Raw genomic sequence first — 24640 nt, 5'->3', positions numbered from 1 at the left:
GTTCCGTTCACCCTGTACCGATCCTGTAATTAGCAGCTGCCTTTTCCCCACGAAACTGTTGCCTACAGGAAGGCAGGCACCGCGGGCAGCTTGGTTCTCCCTTATCACAGTATTTCCACCGTCTGCGCAGCGTCTGCCACACAACAAAGTGAGCCACGGAAGGGAGGAAAGGAAAGGGGAAAAAAAGCTCTCGCCTTCTATTTTTCCTCTCAACTCTTCTTGGGCAACATTTACAAAATCGCTCATTCACTTAACAGACACTTTGCAGACGCCTCCTCTGGGTAAAGCTCGCTGATAGAAGCTAGGAAAACATTTTAAAAGGCGTGGATCCTGACCCCAGGGAGCTTACAATCTGAGCAGACAAGTACACGGTGAAGACTAACACAAGTGGAACCTGGCAAGGTCTCTCCGGAGCGGGGGGAGGGGCGGTGAAGGAGGGGCGGAAAACCTCTGGCTGAGGCGACAGGAAAGTGATTTCCCAGAAGGGAAACAGGCTCAAAGGAGGTAGATACCTAACGCACAACACCCGGCGGCCCGCAGGACCAAGTCACCTCTCAGCAGAGCACCGGTGCCACAACCGGGACCAGGGCGTCTGAGCTCCCGTCCGGGTTGACTCAGCGGCAGGAGCGGCGGGGGCCACGAGCCTCCCCGCGCAAGCGCTTCCCGCGCGAGGCCTCGCTGCGAAGCGCCTCGGCACGCTCCCCGCGACGCGGGGGCAGACGGTGGCCGCAGGTGTTTATTGTGGCGCGTTGCCTCGGGTACGGGAGGACTCGTTTCAAAGGACGCTACGGAAGGATACCTGGAGAGTTCGAAACCTCCGCGAGGAACACAGTGAAAGACTTAACAGTGTCTATAGAATACGGATGACTCAACCAATAGAATTTACTGAAGAAAAGCTGCTGACCCCGCCCCATTATCCCCCGCGAGGAGATGTAATGGGATACGCCCCCATGACGTTGCTGCGAGGCATGTTGGGAATTGTAGTCAGCCTTCCGAGGCCCCGTCCCTGGAAACACCAGTTCCGGGCCAGCGGGCTGAGCACTAGGGCAGACGTCAGAGTCCTTGTCTTCGCCACGTCGCAGACATGGTGAGTACCTCTGCTCGCCATCGCCGCTTGTGTTTCCCCTCGGGTTTCGGTAGCTTCCATGGCTCCACAGCCTTTGGAAGGAGCTGGTCCTGCCAGGGCCCACGGTGGCAGCTGCGAACTCGGTGGTCTCAGCCGGGGGACAACTGCCCGACACTACCTGGAATACCCCAGCTCAACGTTAGGACCTGCGCTGCCCGCGCCTCCTTCTTGTGTATGCATTTTGAGAACGAGGGATTATATTAGGCGTTTTTGAAGGTTTGAAGAAGTATTGGACCCGGGAAAGATACGAGTAACTTTCTTTAAAGACTGCCCAAATTTGTTATCTCCAGCTTTTACAACTGGATTCCAGGGGCGCCTGGGTGGCTCAGTCAGTTAAGCGTGTCACTCTTGATTTCTGCTCAGGTCATGATCTCAGGTCAGATCGCAAGGGCTCTGCGATGACTGCAGAGACTGCTTGGGATTCTCTCTCTCTTATCTCTGCCTCTCCCCTGCTCGCATCTCTATCTCTCAAAATAAAAAAATAAACATTAAACAAATTTTTTAACTGTATTCCGAGCTCTACATCTGCAGATCTACTGGTTGTACCTTCACTCAGATAATTCATATGTATTTCATTTAAAAAAATTGTTTTTAATGTTTATTTATTTTTGAGACAGAGCATGAGCGGGGAAAGGGCAGAGACAGAGGGAGACATAGAACCTGAAGCAGGCTCCAGGCCCTGAGCTGTCAGCACAGATCCCTAGGTGGGGCTGGAACTAACAGACTGAGCCACCCAGGCTCCCCAATTCATATGTATTTCAAACTCAGCAAGTTCAAAACTGATTCATTATTTCCACCTCCTGGCATCCCACAACCGCTCTTCCTCCACTGATCCCCAGCTTGGTAAATGGTACCCACACCCAGCATGTTGTGCATGCCAGAAACCTGGAAATCATCCTTGACACCTTCCTCTTAACTCCTGCACATCTGATCAATAATCAGATGCTATGCATTCTTACTCCTACATGGCTGTCAATTGTCATTCACTCTACTGCAACCATCCCTGTCCTTGCCACCATCAGATCTAACCATCTGTGGCAGTCTTTTAAATTTTTTAAGCAGATCTTCACCAATCTATGCCGCTGCTTGGAATGGGTTCTCCCCTCTACACCCCCATCTTTCCTTTGGAATTGTTAATACTCATACCTACGTACCCTTCACATCTCAGCTTAACTATTATTTCTTCAGAGAGGATCTCCGTTCAGAAGCCTAGGGAGATTCTAGTCCTTTCACTGAAGATCTTTTGTGGAATCTTCACAACAACCCTATGAAATAGGTTTTTTCCAATTTTACAGAACAGTACAAAAGTACTGAGTGACTAGTTACTTTGTGCAAAATCATATAGTGTAAATTTGCCCTTGCCTGTCTTTCTAAATTTTGTCTTCTTCGGTATCTTGCATTGTCATTAAGTATTTTTTGTTCAAATGGGTGCCTAATATTTTCTATGGTAGTATTGTTCTTTATTTAACTGACTTCTTATTGGTAACTATTTAAGTGGCTTCCAAAAAAATTTTTTTTGCTATGATGAACAACAGTATGTTAAGTGGACAACATTGAAGCTCATTTTCACTGAACTTCGATTATTTCCTTAGCACAAATTTCCAGAAGTAGAACTGGGGCAAAGGGTATACCCTTTCAACAGGTTAGTTTGTGGAATAAATAAAAACAATCACCCTTTTAAACATGTGAGGAGGGAATTGTAAAGAGAAAAATAGTAATGGTACCTACTTCATGATATTCTGAGGATGAGAGTTAATACATGTCCGGCCACTTAGCATAGTGACTTTTACATTTTACGAGCTCAATAAATGTTAGTATCTATTCATTTATTTTAAAATAGGGTTCGTAATGTGTAGTGTGGTTCTTCAGCCTGTTTGGGACCTATTTTGAGTATCTGATGAAAGCTTTGAAACCTCATCTCAGAAATTCCCTTCCTCTTTCTCTCCCCATTCCCCACAAAATGATACCTGTCATTTGTCATATGTCATCAACTCCTCAAAATTCAACATATAAACTCATATTAGGAACTACTAATAGGTTCCATTTCACAAGGGCTTTTTCCCTTTATAAAGTGCAAGATTTTCCTATGCTACTAAATATTCTTCTAAAGCATAGAGATTCTTCATGACTGTATAGTATTCGTAATTATTTACCCAATCTCCCGCTGTTAACGTTTAGTTTAACATCCTTATGCCGGGGCCTCTGTGTGCTCAGCAAATTTCTTTAGACTAAATTTCTGAATGCAGAAATCACTAGGCCGAGAATTTGAGTATAAGACTTTTGATTCTTATGGCCACATTGCCCTCTGAAGAAGAGTTCTACAGTTCACATCCCCACCATTATGATGTGTCAATTTACTCTCATTGTCTTGACCACCACTGTCATCATATTAGATTCATCGTTCTTGTCCGGTTCTTAAACTAGTTCTTCACTATTGATGTTTTCATGTCATTCTTAAACCCATTGTGAAGACCATAATTTGGAAATACTGTTTTAAATCAGTGGTCCTCAACCTTTTTATATTAGAATCACTGGCACAGAGGAGCTTTTAAATATCCCTGTGCCTAGACCGTCCCAGATCATTTAATCACAATTGCTCGGGTGCAGCCCGGGTGTAAGTACTTTAAGCTCCTCAGGTGATTTCATTGTGGAACAAAGATTAAGAACTCCTGATTTAGAATTTAGGGTGTTTTGTTTTTCTGCAAAAAACAAAGAATTAACTCATGAAATAATTTGAAGAATACAGGTTAATTAATGCCTTAGCCCAATCTCAGATACAGTCTCATTTGTATGAGGATGAGTTTGTTTTGTTTTATGACGGAATTTTGGTTCTCTTTGTCTTAGGTGATTTCAGAGACTGTGGATGTACTCTTCAGAATAAGAGGAGGCCTTGATCTAGCTTTTCAGCTAGCTACTGCTAATGGTAGGTCTGACAAAAAAAACAAAAAACAAAACAAAACAAACTTTTTTTTATTATAAAATTGATGATGAAATATATCAGGATTCTCTTTATTTTGCAGATGAAACTGAGTGAGAGATAGGATGAATAAACTTAAATCATATGGTTGGTAACTTATATAAATTGGATTTAAACTTAGGGATTGTGTTCCAGCACCACCACTAGCCCATAAGGTTCCTCTAGGCAAATTAGGAAGATGTCCCCCTCTTAAAAAAGTTCACTGCCCACTGGTGAAAAATTGTCACTATAAATATGAATATAAATGAGCACAATGTAAATGAGGCACCCAGATTTGTGCATTGCAGACTTGCACCTATGCATAACCCTGAGTCTCCACAGCCCACTCTCTTCAAGGTTATGGTGTATGGGAATGGTACAAGAATTCTATGGGGGAAAACTCAGCAGAGATTGTATAAAGCAAATTCTAGGATGTCTTCCTGTTTCTGATTTGGGCTAAGGCCACAAACGGAGGTAAAGAATATCAGAGGAGAAAGATGAGGAGTTGTATTTGAGATGTGTTTCATATAAGATGCCAGAGTATATCAAGTGCAGATTCCCAGCAGGCATGTGGTAATTTGAATCCAAAACTTAAGGGAGAGTGGTCAGGACTAGAGATCGAGAATATCTCTGAAGGATGATAAGCCACACCACGATAATAAATAAAATCACTCATGAAAAATATGATGGGTGGTGTCAGAAGACAAAGAGAAGTTCAGAAAGATAAGGAATGAAAAGTGCTAAGTTCCTTGAAGGAGATCACTAGCTGGCCATCGTTTCCATGGAAATACGAAGGGAAAGAATGCATAATGTTCTTTCTGACACTGTAGATGCTTTTTACCTAGTAATTAATGTATTTGAGCTTGTCTTTTGATTTATTATATTCCTACTATATCAGTCTTTCAAATACGCAAAGAAGAGAATCATTAATGAGAATATATAGAAGAAGGAGGTACTTAACTTTAAAGACTTCGCAATTTTTTTAGATTACATTACCTCATGGACCTTCAGGGATAAACAGAAGATAATCGAGGAATTAAGTTTATCTTTTGTAGTGCAGCTGAAAATCTTTAAATTCAGCTTTCTGAAACAGATCAAGATGTCTTAAAATCTGACTTGTTATAAGTAATCTTTTCTCTACCACAACCCCAAGGTATTTATTTATCAAGATATCAGTGTAATAGTTAAATAAATATTGTAATCACAAGGTTAAATAGGTTTAGGATTTAAGAGTATAAAGCTAGGACAAGTATATATTATCTTCTTTAAATATATCTTCTTGAACCATGAAAATGTTTTACATATTCCAAAATTGTATTAAATTAAAAGGAAATCCTCCTACATTGCTGGCGGGAATATAAAATGGTGCAGCTCCTTTGGAAACAGTTTGGCAGCTCCTTGAGAAGTTCAATGTAGAGTTAACCCTATGACCCAACAATTCTACTCCTAGGTAGAGAATACAGCAAGCACTTCCTAAGAGAGTTGGAAACATGCACACGGTAACTTGCACACAAACGTTCATAGCATTATTCATGAGAGCCAGAAAGCAAAGAGACAACCCAAATGTGTTTCCGCTTTGAATGGATAACCAAACTGTGTGGTATCTATACAAGGGAGTTTTATTCGGCCATAAAAAGAAATGAAGTACTGATTTATGCTACAATATAGATGAACCTTGAAAATACTATACTGGGTGAGAGGTGGACGTGGACGCATGATGTGTCATTCCATTTGTAGGAAGTATCCAGAATAGGCCAATCTATAGAGACAGTGGATTAGCGGTGCCATGGGTAAGTGCAGAGGGAACGGGGAATGAGTGCTGTTAAGTACAGGGTTCTGTTAAGTACAGGTTAAGTACAGGGTGATGACAGTGTTCTGGAATTAGATAGTGATGGTTGTAAAACCTTGTCAATATGCTAAAAGCAAGTGAGTTGTACACGTTGAAAGGATAGATTTTTGTGGTCAATGACTTTTATCTCAATTTTTCAAAAAGAAAGGCAAAATGATTTTTTTATTGAATCTGGGGAATAGTTCTTGGGAGTCAGTTTTACTCTGCTCTACTTTTGTGTGTTTAGAACCATTCGTGTTGAAAAGCTTAAAATTCGTCTTAGTAACTTCTATTTATGTCCTTTTAATTTAGAAATATTTATCAAGAAAGCACTAAAACATGTGCTAAGTGACCTGTCAACCAAGCTTTCTTCAAATGCACTTGTGTTCAAAATTTGCCACAGTTCGGTGTACATATGGCCTAACAGCGACATAAACACCATCCCAGGAGAGTTGGCGGACGGTTCTGCTTGTAAGACCATAATGCGCTTTATTCAGTGAGTATGTTTGAAAACTGCTAGAAATGTTTTCAGAACATCACTGCACATTATAAACATCTTTGTGTATTAAAAATTTAGCTTTGAACAGGAAGAAGATACAAAACGAAAATTTATGAGAAAGAAAGACAAAAAGTTATCGGACATGGTAAGCAAATCACCTGTCTTCTCAGTTAAAAATGTTTAATCCTTGAATTTGGAGTGGAGTGAGATGTTAGAGATTATTTAATCCAACTCTGTTATTTTTCACAGGTCAGATTATTGAGGTCCAGAAAGAGTAAATGACTTTCCAGAGGTCATATTTCTGCTTTACGTGTCTCAGCTTTTGTTCCATATTAATACATATCTTAAAGGTTTTCTTCGATGCTTTCTTTGCTCCCACAAAAAGTATACAACTAAGTATGTTTACAAATTATATAAAAATAAATAAAACGGAATTGTTCTGAAACATGATAGTGACACATTATGCTATGAGATAGTAAGAAATTATTTACTTTTCTTCATATTGTTCTTAGTTCTGTTGCTTTTTTGAACCAGTGTTATTGAGTACTTGCCATATGCCACAGACTTGGCAGATACTGGACATGAAAAGTGGAGCTCCTTTAAGGGAGGAAGTTGTATCAAGTTAACATGACTGCAGTGTTTTTCTAGGCTGTTACGGGAAAATGACATGAGGTTAGAGAGGTGGACAGGGGCCACCTCAGAAGAAGCTGAACTAAACCCACAGCCATGGTAATGGAGAGGAGGGAGTGGAGACAAGAGTCATCTAGGGGATGCAATGGATTATGCTTGGAAACGAATTGGATATGGGATGCCCAGTTTCTTGCTTGGGTAAAGATGGATGAAGGGGAGGACATGAGGTCAGTTTCGGTCATGTTGTTTGAGACACCAATGAGATGTCCTCGTGAGCTGTTGGATTTACAAATATGGAATGTACAAAAAAACTGGGCTGTCGATCAAATGATTTGAGAATTACCAGTAGTTGGAGCTTGACATTTTGAGTAGTACGGGTCAGTTACTTTGTAGAATGCTCCTCAGTTGGGATGTGTTAGGCTTCCTCATGATTAGATTCAGGTGGTACACTGTTGGTAAGAATATGGCAGAAGTAATGTCACGTCCCCCTCAGTACATCATATTAAAGAGTCTTCTCCTGCTATTGTTGGTGTTAAAACTCTGATCGCTTACTTAATGCGGTGTCTGCAGGTTTTCTTCTCTGTGAGGACACTATTTTTTCCCTTATATGTAGTTAAGTGAGGCTTACTTTGTCTATCTTCTGAGGCTATACTTATGTATCCTATTCCTTACCAAAGTTTTACTCACCACTTCAGTTGGAATTGGTAATTTTTACCTGAATCCAACATTAACCTGATGGTTGCAAAGTGGTGATTTTTCTATCATTTCCTTCCACATTTATTACATGAAATTATACCATAATGAAGAGCTTTGCTTTTCTTTATTTATTATAAACATGGAAGCATAGGTTCCTATTTTATGCAGTGAGTTACAATCTGTTACTCTCATTAGTTATTTGGATGCTCACATCTTATAAGATTTAGCCAATGGAAGCTTCCTTAAGCTAGCTCCAATGTCCTTTTGACACTGTATTTTTGAGTACTTCCTACTTCATTCCCCAAGGTGTTCTAGGCACATCATGTACTGTCCCTGTTCCAGCTGGGGAATCAGCCATTTCTCCATTTCTTTATCTATGTAAATCCTATTTGTATTTCTAATTCTACTCCTACCTGACACGGCTCATAAATGTTTTCCAGTAAGAAACCTAGCTTCCAGTATCCTCAATATTTTGCCAGATTTGTTCAAAACAGAATGTGTTTTCAGAGTTGTTATTGTATACCCCTGTCAAAATCAAACCTACTAATAAGAGTTCAATATTTGTTTATAGTTCTCTGTGTCTTTAGACCAGGAGTATACAGTTGTAACGTATGTTTAAAAGTTCCTTTGGTATCTTGTTCATTTGATTTTTTTTTTTACTTTAAATCTCTACAAAAGTAGAGAGAATACCGTATGAATACTGGTGAAGCTGTGTCAGCTTCAGTGTTTATTAGTGCGCACGCACACACACACAGATACACACACACAAATGTTTATCAACACATGGTCAGTCTGATTTCGTCTTCATCCCCACTCACTCTCCACCTTCCCTCAGATTATTTTGAAGCAGAGAAGACTTTTTTTTAAAGATAAGATTTGTGCTTTTATTTACTCATTTTTAAAACGTGTATTCGTTTTGAGAGAGAGGGAGAATACGGGGGAGGGACAGAGAGACAGGGAGAGAGAGAGAATCCCAAGCAGGTTCTGTACTCAGCACAGACAAGATCTTGACCTGAGCCAGAATCAAGAGTCGGACGCTTAATTGACTGATCCACCCAGACACCCCTACGATTTGTGCTTTTAAACAATTTACTGTCATACAGCTTTACATGGCCCTTAAAAAGTCCTTTTTAAGGGCAAGTTGCCCTTACTATTTAATGTTCAATGTGCTATAAGTTGACTATTACTGTTTATCTTTATAGCATCAAATAGTAAATATAGATCTTATGCTGGAAATGTCAACCTCTTTGGGAGCCGTAACCCCCATCATTGAAAGAGAAAGCGGGGGGCACCACTACGTTAGTATGATTTTACCCGTTGATGTAGTTCTATCTGTTGCTCCGGAAGAAACCTGGGGAAAGTAAGTATTTTGTCCTACTACTGCATTTGAATGAGCACTCCTCCCCAAAGTAATCAGAGTCGGTTTTTAAATATCATATAGGCATATCCAGGATTGTTGTAACTTTTACTGTGATTTATTCCTTGCTTATTATTAAACTGAGTCATCTAGTAAGTAAATGTTTATTTAGAGGATGTAGGGTAGTGTGCAAAACCTATAGGGTTTTCCCTTTACCTATACTCAGGAAATACACAGTTTACTTCACTTTGCATAATTTAGACTTCCTTTCATAAACCTGGTCCAATTAAGTGTTTTACTGTATTTGAGATATATTTACTCTCCACTCTCATTTTTCATAGCCATTATAACTTTCGTTAATGCCCTTGAATATTTCCCTCCACAGAGTTCGTAAACTTCTGGTTGATGCAATTCATAATCAACTAACTGATATGGAGAAGTGCATTTTGAAATATATGAAAGGAACATCTATTGTGGTTCCTGAACCACTGCACTTTTTATTGCCAGGGGAGAAAAATCTTAAAACAATTTCATATCCATCAGGAATTCCAGATGGTCAGCTGCAGTCCTATAGAAAGGTAAAACCAATTCACCTGTTCTTAGAGAAAACATGACCATGACTCATTTCGTTTTTACTTAAACATTTCTAATAAATGGAAATTATTTTGTGATTTAAGAGGAAAGTGTGGAAGCAGACTGTTATTTTTACATGTTATGTAATTTCTGTTCACATACAACTTTTTAAAAGTGGTATTAGTGAAAAAATGCTAAACCGTATGTAACATTTTGATTTCATACATTCAGTGTGGTTCATATGTTCTGTGAAATTTTTCCATAACAAAGTACAGAAATGAAGAGATACTTACATGCCTGGAGCTGCTGCTGAGTGTTTATAAATAAACTCCTTTTCCCTTCTGTTATTTTAAGATTTGTGAAAGAGACAAGATTACAGTCAGAGAAGGAAAGTTAGGATTTATGCTAATTCTAATTAGGATTTATAGTAATACTTCATCCCCCACGTCCCACCGTTATTTGGGTTTCATTAGAGGTATTTTGAAGAAAACATGATCAGCATTAAAAGAACTGAGACTGATGAAATGACTGGTTTTGGAATGCCTATTTTTGATGTCTGGTCTTTGCCTGGCACCCATCCAATTATACTGTGGGAGCATCTTCCTCATCCCCCTGGGAAGACGTGTCATACTGTAACCCTCTGCACCCTCTGTAAGTGTTGCTGGCGGAATTGACCTGCAAAGGCACCACGTCATCCCATTCAAACTGCAAGATACGTAGGAGATACAAAAAAGGAAAATGCTGGACTTTACAAAGTAACTGTCACACTTTTATACAGTTGGGAAAATTTTGCATTTTAAACACGTGTGTGCATTTTAATTTTGATGCCCTATTGGTTGGTTTCCTACCACCGAATTTCTACTTCATAATTTAATCACTACCCCTTGTATTTGTGAAGTACTCTAAGCATGATTTTTCAAAATACTGTCACATAATTCTATTATTGTTCATTATAATTTACTCATTTGCAAGGCTGTTTCAAAACCAGTCTCTAGCCTGGATGTGTTTTAACAGATTGTGTTGTAATAAATAATTAATTTGACATTATCTTACTTCTCTCACTCTGACAAATTACAGCTGGCCCTTGAACAACACGGGTTTGAACTGCAGGGATCCTCTCGTACATAGATTATCTTCAGCACTATACAATCCAGCACTATAAATGTATTGTCTCTTCCATACGATTTTCTAAATAATGTTTTCTTTTCTGTAGCTTACTTTATTGTAGGAGTGCAGTATATAATACATATAACATACAAAATATGTATTAATCATTAATGTGTTTATAAGGCTTCCAGTCAACAGTGGCTATTCAGTTTTTGAGGGGTCAGTGTCTCTAATCCCCGCATTGTTCAAGGGTCAACTGCATTTTCATTTTTTCTGCGTTCCCTTCCCATTTTTACCCATATCCATAGAAAAACATACATAACTCTCATTTGGTTTTAGTTTGTTATAATATTATTATTCTATATGTTATCATATTATATTAGTTTAGTGAATTATGTGTGTTTGATAACTTTTATAGCCAGTATATAATTAGTTTTGTTTTATATCTTTAGCTTGAGTTTGTTTACTGATAAGGAATCTAAGTTATTTAACTTTTTTCTCTTCCACTGATTCTGATTTCATTTAGGAGTTACATGACCTCTTCAATCTGCCTCATGACAGACCTTATTTCAGAAGGTCTAATGCTTATCACTTTCCAGATGAACCATACAAAGATGGTTACATTAGAAATCCACACATTTATCTCAATCCACCTAACATAGAGACTGGTATGGTGAGTTTAATAATTATTTATAGAGTCAACTGATCATCAGTGTCAGTGGTGGGTTTTTTGGTTTTTCTTGGCTCTTTGTATCCAGTGGAAATTATAAGGATTTATTCATAACGTCTATCATCTCTAAAACAAAATTTACCACCCATTTCTTTTAATAATCATTGCTTAAGATAGTAGTAATTCACAGTAGTCTAAAAAGGTCAGGTATAGATATTATGTACCACATTTTTCCCACTAAAATTCCATTCCCCAACTTATTTAAAAGCCTTGCCCCCATCTGTTCCACTTATTTTCATTCTGAACCTGAGAAATCACACTAAGTAGGCTAAGTATTCTACCCAGGGCATGCCGTAGCAGGAGTCTGGTTAGGGCCTGCAACACGTTTCCTGTGCTTCACGGCCCTGGTTGCAGGTGGTGGGTCCTCACTCACGGCAGCTCAGGTAAGAGTGGACTGGTGAAGTGTGGGGAGGGTTCTTTGCAGGGTTTGAGTAGGGCCAGTAAGCAGGGCCTCGGGGCCATCGGAGAACAGGAATGCTTGCTCGGCCGGCCTCCTAGAACTTAGCGGCCCCGTGACCGGCAGCCACCTGTCTCAGGCCCCTGCTGCTCCTTGGTGGCATCTCTGCTGCTTTCTGTGGGTTTGCTTTGATCCTAACTGGCCTGCTTTTCTCAGCCTCCATTTCTTCATCGCTGAAGCCTGTGTGTAATTTTTTCCTGCCCTGCCCTCCTCAGAGCTGCTCAGCGCCCACATCATTTAAGGTCCATTCCCTTAAACTCAGGCCGCCGAGAGAGGAAACTTAATTGTTCATCATGTCATCGCATTTATTCGGTATCTGCTGAGTCTCTGTGTGCTTTGTAAGGAAATCTTATTAAAAATGAACATATGCTACAATGTCTACGTAGAGGACTCCGGGGACCACATCAGTGGGCTGAAATCCAGGTGTCAGCAAGGTCAGGCCGCCTCCAGACGCTTTAGGGGAGAATCCATCCCTGCCTCTTCCAGCTTCTGGTGGCTGCGTCACTTCCTGTCAGCCTCTGTGGTCATGCTGCCTTCTCTTCTCCTCCTCTGTGTTAGAGTTCCTTCTCCACTCCCTCGCAAGGACACTTGTGGTTACATTCAGGGCCTATCTTGATAGTCCAGGCAAATTTGCCCGTATGTTAAGACCCTTGATTTAATCATATCTGCAAAGGCCTCCCTCAAACTTTTTTTCTTTTTTCTTTTTTGTTCTTGTTTTCTGTTTTGACCATATAAGGTAGCATTCACAGGTTCCAGAGATTAGGAGATAGATATCATTTGGGGACCATTTTTCAGCCTACTGCAATGTTCTAGTTGTAAATTTTCTGTGTGTGCTTGAGAAGAAAATATATTGTCTAATTGTTGGGTGAGGATTCTGTATTTGTCCATGCCTCTTCCTAGCTAATTTAAGCCAAAAAATAATAGTACCAGTTTGTGGTGGGAGGTGGGGAACGTGTATTCTTTTTTAAAAACATTTTTTAATGTTTATTTTATTTTTTGAGAGAGAGACACAGCATGAGCGGGGAAGGGGCACAGAGAGAGGGAGACACAGAATCCAAGCAGGCTCCAGGCTCCAAGCTGTCAGCACGGAGCCTGAGTCGGGGCTGGAACTCACTAATCATGAGATCATGACCTGAGCTGAAGTTGGAAGCTCAACCGACTAAGCCACCCAGGCGCTTAATATTGCTTTATACAACAAGAAAGAAGTTACATGATCTTGGCCTTTATTTAAGGATTTGTTTTTAATGTTTATTTTATTTTTTGAGAGAGAGAGAAAGAGCATGAGTGGTGGAGGGGCAGAGAGAGACACACACACAGAATCTCAAGCAGGCTCCAAACTCTGAGCTGTCAGCACAGAGCCTGACGTGGGGCCCTAACTCACAGACCCTGAGATCGTGACCTGAGCTGAAGTCGGCCGCTTAACCGACTGAGCCACCCAGGTTCCCCTATTTAAATAGCATACCTGGGTTTTAATCAATGGCAGGTTTACAAAATTGGAGAAACATTCTTCACATGTCCCATTATGTGGACCCTTTGTTTGTTCATTCCTTCCTTCATCATTTATTCAACAAATATTTACTGGCTATTAACCATTAGCCAGGCCCCCTGGAGAAGCTTAGGCCCAGAAATAAATAAGACACAGTACTTGCCCTTATTGAACTCACATATTAGTGTAGTTAGACAGAAATTTAAAAAGTAATAAGTAATGGGTCAAGTAGTGCTTTGGGAAAAAAAAAAAAAAAAAAAAAAAGCAGGAGAGAGAGTAACAGCCAGGGCAAGAGGTGGGTGGTGAGGGAGTAAGCATGCCATGTTTAGGTTGGATGATCACAAAGGCCTCTGACATTTGAGCAGAGACCTGAGTGAAATAAGGGTGCAGAGCTGCAAAACTGTTTGGGAAAAGAGTGTTGCAGGCAGGGAGAACCATAAGGCTCTGAGATCAGATTGCCCCTGGCACATCTGAACCTAAAACAGAGCATGCAATAGAGGAAAGCCAAGATGAAACTGCCACAGGGCGGGACTTAACAGGCCTGACAGCCTATGGTAAGGACTTTAGACATTTAATAAAAAGCCAAGAGGGTATAACGTTCAACTCTAGTTCTCAAGGCATTTTTGTAAGGAATTACAGTAACAGTCTAGCTCTGAGAACAGTAAACTTGGCTTGGGTGTATTATAGAATATATGCATCTATCTTAAGTTTAACATGTTATTCTATTTCTTCTTTTTATATAGATCCATGTGGTCCAGGGCATATACGGTTATCATCACTACATGCAGGATCGGACGGATGACAGTGGCTGGGGCTGCGCTTACCGATCTCTGCAGACCATCTGCTCTTGGTTCAGACACCAGGGCTACACAGAGAGACCCATTCCAACGCACAGAGAAATTCAGCAGGTACAGAACATGCCATTTAAAAGTGGAATCAATTGTACATTTCATGACCCCTTAATGTACTACTAACAATTATTATTACCTCATGGTACACACAGACTTATTTCTGTTTTGAAGGAAAAAAATATATACCTGTAATCGGAAAAAAAGGTCCTAAATAGAGTTTTTAATGGCTGTCTTGTGTATGGATTTTTTTGTATTTTTAAATACATAAAGGCTCTAGTTGATGCCGGGGACAAACCAGCAACATTTGTCGGATCACGGCAATGGATTGGATCTATCGAGGTGCAGCTGGTACTGAACCAACTGATTGGAATAACATCAAAAATACTGTTCATCAGGTGAGGATGCTAAGAAATTAGTGAAATCATTTCAAACCAAGATTGTCATTTTATTAAAATAATAAGAAGACTAGATCTTTTTCTCCTTTCTCTTCCTCCACATTCTTTCTCCCCTCCCTGTTGCTTCATTGCTTTATTAATCCCATTTATTTATTTATAATTTTTTTTAATGTTTATTTTTTGAGAGAGAGACAGACAGACAGAGTACAAGTAGGGGAGGGGCAGAGAGAGAGGGAGACACAGAATCTGAAGCAGGCTCCAGGCTCTGAGCTGTCAACGCAGAGCCCGACAGGGGGCTCAAACCCACAGGCTGTGAGATCATGACCTGAGCCAAAGTCAGATGCTTAACTGACTGAGCCACCCAGGCACCCCTAATCCCAATTTTTTAAACCCTGAGCTTTTTTTTGGTTATTTTTTAGAAGACTTTGAGTCGATGAGTAAACTTTGTGATATATACTTGTACGGTCTAGACTTAATTTTAGCCTAGAAGAGGAAAACTTGGGAATATGTCAACTTTGACTGGAGTTACAGAAAATCAAATTTTTTTATCCTCAAGTCTTTAAAAAGTCTTCAAAGGAGAAAATCAAATGTTGATCTATGACTGCCCTTTTTGTGTAACTCCTCTTTTTCTAAGATGTCAGTGAACTAATAATGTGTCCAAATAATATATTCATTTTTTTCCAATACATTTTAACCATAATTCTAGCATTAAAATATGAGCAAATATTAGTTAAATAAGATTAATTTCTATGACCATAAGTAGCTTACTCCTTGTTTATGAGCTTATGTTTTATTTTTTCTTAAGTTTATTTATTTTGATAGAGACTGAGAGAGCATAAGCCAGGGGAGGGGCAGAGAGAGAGGGAGAATCCCAAGCAGGCTCCACGCAGTCAGCACAGAGCCTGATTCAGGGCTTGAACTCAAGAAACCGTGAGATCATGACCTGACATGAAACCAAGAGTTGGACGCTCAACCGACCGAGCCACCCAGGCGCCCCTATGAGCTTGTGTTTTAAATACATTTTCTATTACAACAACCTCAGTAGATACAGTAACACCATCCTTTTTTGTGCATGTGCTTTTGTCCAAGTTCATCTGGTTTCACACTTGCAGTTTGGATTGGCTCTGGAAACCAATGCTAACAAATAAATGATAGATTAAGTATTGAAGCGTATGGTGCTTAAAAAGTGAGCATTTTGGCCCCTTAAAACTTTACACATGCCTTACTAAGAAGGTAAGGATTAGCACCACTTGGCCCGTCCAATCTATAAAATAACCTCCCTTCATCTGACCATCTTTCTCTTTTCTCAAAAATACTAATTGTATAGGACATTGAAATATCCCTAAAAATAGTATGTCATACTTGAAAACATCTTGCAGTTTTCATATTGGCCTCACAGATATTGTCTATTTTAGTCCCAAAGCTCCTGTCGTGTAGACAGGGCAGGGTGATTGGTCCCGATTTAAAGATAAGGAAATACAGACTGAGTCTGATGGCAAGAATACAGGAACCCAGGACTTAAAACTCATTTTTCCAAAATTAAATCCATCCATAAGAGCCCACTGGGCATCAATGTGACCACTTTTACTCCCCAGTTAAAAATCCAGACCCTTCTTTATGCAGTTGCAGAAGCAAAGGAACAGGGTCTCCTTACTTCTTTCCTAGCATGTTTAGTGGCCTTAAATGTTTTAAGAGGTTATGGTTCTTTAAATTGCTCTCAGGTCAGTTCCTGACCACTTAATTGTATTTAAATTTATATCGTATTTTTTTCAGTAACCAAAAAAAGAAAACAAAAAGGTAGAAAACATTGGCTCCCTAACACCTTAATGACTTTAGTGTGAGAAATTGTTCATCTGATAGACAATGGTTTCTTTCTAGCCAAGGTTCTGAAATGGCCTCTCAAGGACGGGAGCTGGCTAATCATTTCCAGAGTGAAGGAACTCCAGTAATGATCGGTAAGGTGTTCTGGACATCTTGGGCTCCTTTGATAGAGTGGAGAACATGTAAAATGTATTGTTAATGTAAATAATGTCACATAAAATCAGTCATTTTTAAACCTTTCAAAATTAGCTTTTATACCATATATATTGACCTCTGGGTATTTATTTTTCAATTTCCAAGGTGGGAAGAAAGCTAAAACAAAAGATAAAGGTTAAGAAGAGAAATGGTAACTGTGTTGAAATATTTAAAGAGTTGAGAGCAGTATAGAAAAGAGACCATTGTCACTCAGTTGAGCCTCGTAAGTCATGGTGCTGTCACTAACTTGGCTGGCTGTGTGACACCGTACAGATTGCTTCACCTCACTGAGCTGTATTTGTCAAAAGGATCAGATTAGTCGATCTAAAGATTGATGATTCTATGAGGAACAAGACTTGTTCTCTTGGGAGGAGTTTAGACCCTGCATAGCCCTTTGTAAATCCAGTATCAGTAATGCCATGGATATGGCAGTGGAATATAAACCTTATATGGTTATAAATATGATTGTATCTTTTTTGTCTTTAAAGATATAATTTTATCTCCTCAGTGTATTTGACATCATCTGTGGTCTTTTATAATATAGGCTAGTCCATTCTAATGCGATATTAGATCAATTAATAGGCAAGATAGTGCTTTTAAATTGCAATTGAGTAGCAAGTTGAGATTCATACATGCCCTCTCAGAGTTCACATTTCCTCTGTTATAGGGGGAGGAGTTTTGGCCCACACAATACTAGGAGTGGCGTGGAATGAAATTACCGGGCAGATAAAATTTCTAATTTTAGATCCACATTATACAGGCGCTGAAGATCTGCAAGTTATTTTGGAAAAGGTAAGTATCTGTTTAACAGAAATGAAGATACAAGGCAAAGAACCGGGAACCAAAAGATAGCAAACTGGCTGTTAACAGAAGGACTCTAAACCGAGGGCAGTGATCCACACTATAAGGAGGTATTCTGGGGCTATAAGGAGTATCTTTCTAGGTAGGGAGAACAAGAGGAAACTAAAGTGAATTGCAAAGAAAAAACTTTAGATTTATAAACACTTTCTTAATTATTAACTTAATAACGGAACACACAGATCATCATTATATTCCTTTGGAGATGTTACAACTTTGCATAAACAAATGTACTGAAATAGGAGGGTAGATTAAATAACCTTTATAATTGTATTTGTAACCAAAAATAAACTAAACAGTATGGAGGCTTGACTACTTTTAATTTATTTACATGTAACTTAATCTCATTCTATAAAAGATTTGAATTTGAGTCAAAATTCCAGAGTAGTCATTGGTACTTACAATATCAGTTAAAGGAGGGATAAATTTAATTTATAGGCAACAAATTTACACATATGAAAACTCATACTAAAACTTTAGAAGGCAAGTATAAGACATAATTAACTTGAATTTTAAGTAGTATATTCTTTGCCACATATATTAAAATTACAAAAAATGCATACAACCTTTCTAGCCATAAGCCAATGAATATATCATACTGTTACTGCCTTTTATTTTTATCATGTTGTCACTAAGTCAACATCAACATGAATGAAAAGGTTTCTCTGAACTGTGAATTTATAATTTAATTAGATCATTTTCTTATGTAAAAAGCTTTAATTAGGAGTTATAAATAATATCTTAAGTTCTATATTTAAAAACTCTAGGGGAGTGTTGGTCGCTTAAGCGTCCAATATCAGCTCAGGTCATGATCTCACAGTTCATGAGATCGAGCACCTCGTCGGGCTCCACAGTGACAGTGATAGCCTGCTTGGGATTCTCTCTCCCTTTCTTCCTGCCTGCCCCGTTTGCTCGCCTTCTCAAAATAAATAAATACACTTTAAAAAAAAGAATAATACTAAAAATAAACTCTAGAATTTTATATTTTACTTTTTTGTATATTTTTTTTTATTTTATTTAATCCAAGTTAGCTAACATAAGTGTAATAATGATTTCAGGAATAGAATTTGGTGATTCATCACTTATGTATCATCACACGTGTCCTAATGCCCCTTGCCCATTTAGCCCATCCCCCACACAACACCCCTCCAGCAACCCTCAGTTTGTTCTCTGTATTTAAGAGTCTCTTATGGTTGTTAAATACAGAGAACAAACTGAGGGTTGATGGGAGGAGGGGAAAATGGATGATGGGCATTGAGGAGGGCACTTGTTGGGATGAGCACTTGTTGTTGTATGTAAGCAATGAATCATGGAAATCTATTCCCGAAGCCAAGAGCACACTGTATATACTAGGTTAGCTACCTTTACAGTAAATTCTATTAAAAAAAAAAAAAAAAAGTATCTCATGGTTTGCTTCCCTCTCTGTTTTTATCTTATTTTTCCTTCGTTTCCCCTGTGTTCATCTGTTGTGTTTCTTAAATTCCACATAGGAGTGAAATCAGGTGATATTTGTCTTTCTCTGATTTATTTAGCTTAGGATAATACACTCTAGTTCCATCCATGTTGTTGCAAATGGCAAGATTCCATTCTTTTTGATTGCCAAGTAATATTCCATTGTGTATATATACCTCATCTTCTTTAGCCATTCATCAGCTGATGGACATTTGGGCTCTTTCCATACTTTGTTGTTTATAGTGCTACTATAAACATTGGGGTGCACATGCCCCTTTGAAACAGCACACCTGTATCCCTTGGATAAATGCCCAGTAGTGCAATTGCTGGGTCGTAGGGTAGTTCTCTTTTTAGTTTTTTGAGGAACCTCCATACTGTTTTCCAGAGTGGGTGCACCAGCTTGCATTACCAAAAACGATGCAAAAGAGATCCTCTTTCTCCACATCCTCGCCAACATCTATTGTTGCCTGAGTTGTTAATGTTAGCCATTCTGACAGGCATCAGGTGGTAATCTCATTGTGGTTTTGATTTGTATTTTCCCTGATGATGAGTGATGTTGAGCATCTTTTTCATGTCTGTTAGTCATCTGGATGTCTTCTTTGGAAATATGTCTGTTCTTTTGCTCATTTCTTCACTGGATTATTTGGGTTTTGGGTGTTGAGTTAGTAAATTCTTTATAGATTTTGGATACTAACCCTTTATCTGATTTGTCATTTGCAAATATCTTCTCCCATTCTGTCAGTTGCCTTTTAGTGTTGTTGACTTTTTCCTTCACTGTGCAGGTTTTTATCTTGATGATGTCCCAATAGTTCATTTTTGCTTTTGTTTCCTTTGCCTCTGGAGACATGTCTAGTAAGAAGTTACTGCGGCCAAGATCAGAGAGGTTGTTGCTTGTTTTCTCCTATAGGATTTTAAAGGTTTCGTGTGTTACATTTAGGTCTTTCATCCATTTTGAGTTTGGTCCAGGTTCATGCTTCTGCATGTCGCTGTCCAGTTTTCCCAACACCATTTGCTGAAGAGACTGCCTTTTTTTCATTGGATATTCTTTCCTGCTTTGTTAGAGATTAGTTGGCCTTACATTTGTGGGTCCATTTCTGGGTTCTGTATTCTGTTCCCTTGATCTATGTGTCTGTTTTTGTGCCAGTACCATATTGTCTTGATGATTACAGCTTTGTAATACAGCTTGAAGTCTGGAATCGTGATGCCTGCAGCTTTGGTTTTCTTTTTCAACATTACTTTGGCTATTCAGGGTTGTTTCTGGTTCCATACAAATTTTTAGAATTGTTCTAGCTCTGGGAAGAATATTGGCGTTATTTTGATAGGGGTTCCACTGAATGTATAGACTGCAATGGGTAATATCGACATTTTATCTTCTGTATCACTGATTTGCTGCTTTGATTGGTCCATCCTTGCCGTCATGGCATCCATTCAAGATTGCATCTCAGTTACAGAATTTTTAATTTCTGCCTGACTAGGTTTTAGTTCTTTTACCTCTGCAGAAAGGGATTCTCTATTGTCTTCCATACTTTTTTCAACACCAGCTTATAATTGTGGTTTTAAATTTTAGTTCAGACATCTTACTGTACCTGTGTTGATTAAATCCCTGGCCATGATTTCTTCCTGTTTTTTATTTTGGTGTACATTCCTCCCTCTCGATCTTGACCTGAGCCGAAGTCGGATGCTTAACTGACTGAGCCACTCAGGCGCCACCCCCCCACTGGCAAATTTTTAAATAATAGAATAAAATAAGGAAAATAAATAAAATTAAAAATTAAAAAATTTGATCTCTTTCTGTATCCAAGAAAGAAAAAGAAAACAACAGAAGCAAAAACAAACAAACAAGCAAGCAGAATGCAGCCTGAATGAAGTTACATCCAGTTTCCCCTGAAACTGAAACTTTGCATCACACTATAGTCCTTAAACAGGTGGAAGGGATTTGTCCTGGTCTTCTCCAGGATATGCCTCGAGGGTGCAGGTGGGCAGGACTTCTGGCAATGGCTCAGTTGTCAACTTGGTGGCGCTGATTAGCTCACTGGGGTCTATCCCTGTGTGCGCATATGTGCGCTTGAGGTGAAAATGGTTTCACCCAGCTCTCTAGTCTCTGGCGTGGGGATTTTGTGCCCTCACACACGTGATCAAGCACCCCTCCTTTGTTTCAGGCTCCTGCCTTTACTCTGTCTGTGTCTAAGTTGTCTGCCTGCCAGGCATGAACTCTGAAACTTCAGACTGTGCGCTCCGCTGTTTATAGAATCCTGGTGGAATTGAAACCCACTCCTTTCTCTCTCTCAATGGTTTTGGGAAACTGATTTCTTGTCCATTCCCCTGCAAGTGTTTTCACTCTTTCTCTTTCTAGCTACTTTCAGGGGAAGTGTTTTTCTTGCGCAGTCCCAATACACTGCACTCTCCCCCTTTCTCTCTGTCCTCTCGCCATGAAAACAGCTCCTTACCCTCCATGGCTCCGCTGCTTTTCTCTCCCCCACATCTCTCCGCACCATCTACCTGCCAAGTTATCTGGCTCAAATTATGCAGATTGTTGCATTACTCCTCACATCAATTTCCTAGGTTTTCAAAATGGTTTGATGCTGATCTAGCTGCATTTCAGGGATAAGACAAGGTCAGGGTCCCCATAATACTCTACCTTCTTAACTCTGTCCAGGTCATTTTTTTAAAGCAGAATTCCTGGAGAATTGGGTAGTTTAACATTGAAATTGATTGGGGATACACTTTCAGAAGTTGAAAAGAACATAACTGCATGAGGTTACTAAAGCCCTGAGGATAAGGGGTTTTAGTATGTAAAGAGCTTCACTGTGTGTGGCTGAACTGTTTTATATTTCAGACTAGTAAAGTCTTTTGCTAATGCTAAGACTGTCTAAATACTGACAGGATATAAGTGCATTCTGCTTTTCTCTTTCAAGACATTTGGACTTTTAAATCTATGTATGGAATGTTTTTGGCCGGTACATGCAAATGGAAGCAGTATTTACTCTTTCTTTAGCAAACTGTTTACTCATTCAGCATTAAGTACCTACCTAATATGTGCCATCCACTGTCCAAAGCAATAGGGGTATTAAAGAAGGTCTTTAAAAAGCTCTTAGTCTAGCTACAAGGACAAGGGAGATCCAAAAAGGATTCCCCAGAAAGAATATGGTTGCCTAAGAGGGAGCTGGAACTCCTGTAGAGTTGTAGATCCTGTAGAGAGCAGGGCATGTTCCCCGAACTACAGTAGTTTGAACCTGAGTAGAGCTGGTGAAGGGGTGTGGCTGGCGGGATAGTCATTGTGAGCCCTGCGAGAAACCAGGCATTTAGATTTTATCTTCTAGGCAATGAGAAACCTTATTTTAATTAGAGGTGTGATACAGATAAAATTACTTCTTTCTGGCTGGCATGAGGAACTTTGCACTAGATGGAGTTGTCCAGATAGGGTTTTCTGAAGCATCTGGATAGATCCAGTAAGGCATTGTTCCTGATTACTGTCTCTAAGGACTGTGCTGTCCTTTTCAAGTTATATTTCCATAGATTCTATAAAAAACCCTTTGCCGTACTGGCACACAGAAGGAGCTGTGAAGCCAAGGCCTGGCCATCGGTGGAACTATTGACTCTCACTTAACTCAACGATCTAGAGCACTGTTTTATAGTCTGTTCAGGCTGCTATGACAGAACACCATAGCCTGGGTGGCCTTATGATTCTGGAGGCAGAGAAATCCAAGGCACCGGCATGTCTGGTCTGGTGAGCCCCACTTACTAGTTCACAGAGAGCAGTCTTTTTCAGGGTCTTCCACGTGGTAGAATGGATGAGGGACGTTTCAGCAGCCTCGTTAATGAGGGCACTGATGCCATCCATGAGGGCTCCACCCTCATAACCTAGTCCCCTCCCAGAGGCCCCCTTCTAGCTACCATCACCTTAGGGATTAGGTTTCACATGAATTTTGGAAGGACACCAACTTTCAGTCTGTAGTGGGAGCTACAGGGAGAGTTCTGTCTCCGCCTGACCTCTCTTTACCCCTTTGTGGAACTTCCCTGTTTGAAGTTCCCAGACTACTCGCCTCAAAAGGAAAGAGCAGGCTCCCCTATCTACTGCCATCAGTTGCTGGTTTGGGCACCCTTTCTACCCACTTCTTTTTTAAATATTTGAGTCTGGTTACCTGAAAAAGCCCTTGAAGATTAAAACAGATCATGTAAGCCTTTTTTTCTGTTCATCAAGAAAACAGATTTTAGAACATTAAATTTATGAGAAAAAAATTTTGCTAAAAGAGATAATAAAAAGCTTATTTACGTATAAAAACAAACAGATCTCAAAGATAAATTAGCAGTTACCTGGGGGCAGGGGAACACGACTGATGGAGGATTTTTTGTTTGTTTTTTTACTTGCATTTGAAATCAGATTAAAGAACATGTCTACTGAACCCTCCAACCTCCACACTAAAAAATAGAGCTAACACACTATCTTCTGTAGAAAGCATGCACTTGAACTCTACGTCCCTGACTGAATGCCCAGCAGCTTCCTAGTTACTTAGGGTAACTGTCACTCACCCACTGGTATTTATTTTAAGAGTCCTAGCTGGCCTCCTCAAAAGTATTTTGCAAGCAAAGCATTTCATTTCAGAATGATATAACTCAGACTAGTCATTAGCTGAGTCTTTAAGAAAATAAACCAGGGGCACGTGGATGGCTCAGGCAGTTAAGTGTCCGACTTCGGCTCAGGTCATGATCTCACGGTTTGGGAGTTTGAGCCCCGTGTCAGACTCTATGCTGACAGCTCCGAGCCTGGACCCTGTTTCAGAGTCTGTGTCTCCCTCTCTCTCTCTGGCCCTCCCTAGCCTGTGCTCTGTCTCTCTCTAAAAAAAATAAATAAACATTTAAAAAGTTTAAAAAAAGAAACCAATGGCCTGAAAGAAATTTGATACGCTTTTGTATTTACAATGAGATTTTGTTTGAACGTAATTTTCTCTGCTGGGAGAAAGGATTAATAGTGATATGAAGAATGGAGAGTGGCATGATTATGGCCCAAAGACAGTGAAGGGCATCTCAAGAAGCCAGCACAGATTTCTCCCTGCCACACACATTCCCTCATAGCTAAGGTGCACGGCATGGTCCCTAGACAGTCTTTAGTGGACAACTAAGAAAAACAGACTGCCAGTTCAACTATCACCTGCCATCGACTGCCAGAATTGTACATCGTAAAATCAAGAAAAATGTGGTATTTGGAGTAACAGTTACCATAAGGAATTTTTAAAAATAATTTCTAGGATTAAGTACCATAGAGTTAAAATTTTGTTAAACTCTACCTGAAATGGACCCAAGTCTGTTAATGTCCATGCTTCCCAGGAGTTCAGATCTCTGACTTATACAGGTAGTCTTATTACAGGATCCAGCAGACAGAACAGGTTTTTAAAATGTTACAGTTTTGATCATGTAGTCCTATAATTTTGTAAAAGATTTTCCTTTCACTTCTCCCAAATCTAGGGCTGGTGTGGATGGAAGGGCCCAGACTTTTGGAACAAGGATGCTTACTATAATTTATGTCTTCCTCAGCGACCAAATGTTTTCTAAAATATCTTGAACTCAGACTGTAGTAAAGTTGTGTTATAAATTTGTTAATAAAGACAAACTTTAAATCCTGGGT

General features: G+C 39.6%; 1 protein-coding gene across 1 annotated transcript; it reads left to right on the top strand.

Annotated features, from left to right (window-relative positions):
• The first annotated feature begins 680 nt into the window (after window positions 1-680).
• Window positions 681-24637, top strand: UFSP2 (UFM1 specific peptidase 2). The gene is made up of 12 exons (XM_019422260.2): window positions 681-1087; window positions 3971-4049; window positions 6223-6406; window positions 6488-6554; window positions 8938-9095; window positions 9478-9670; window positions 11299-11445; window positions 14189-14353; window positions 14567-14691; window positions 16570-16646; window positions 17375-17499; window positions 24481-24637. The coding sequence occupies exons 1-12, from the start codon at window positions 1085-1087 to the stop codon at window positions 24565-24567; spliced, it is 1410 nt and encodes a 469-aa protein (XP_019277805.2). The 5' UTR covers window positions 681-1084; the 3' UTR covers window positions 24568-24637.
• The last annotated feature ends 3 nt before the right edge of the window (window positions 24638-24640 follow it).

The sequence above is a fragment of the Panthera pardus genome, unplaced genomic scaffold, assembly GCF_024362965.1.
Source record: "Panthera pardus isolate Hobbes unplaced genomic scaffold, ASM2436296v1 HiC_scaffold_13, whole genome shotgun sequence".
In the NCBI taxonomy this organism is placed as follows: domain Eukaryota; kingdom Metazoa; phylum Chordata; class Mammalia; order Carnivora; family Felidae; genus Panthera; species Panthera pardus.
Note: the sequence above shows the minus strand (reverse complement) of the source record. Positions and strands in the feature narration are given on the sequence as shown.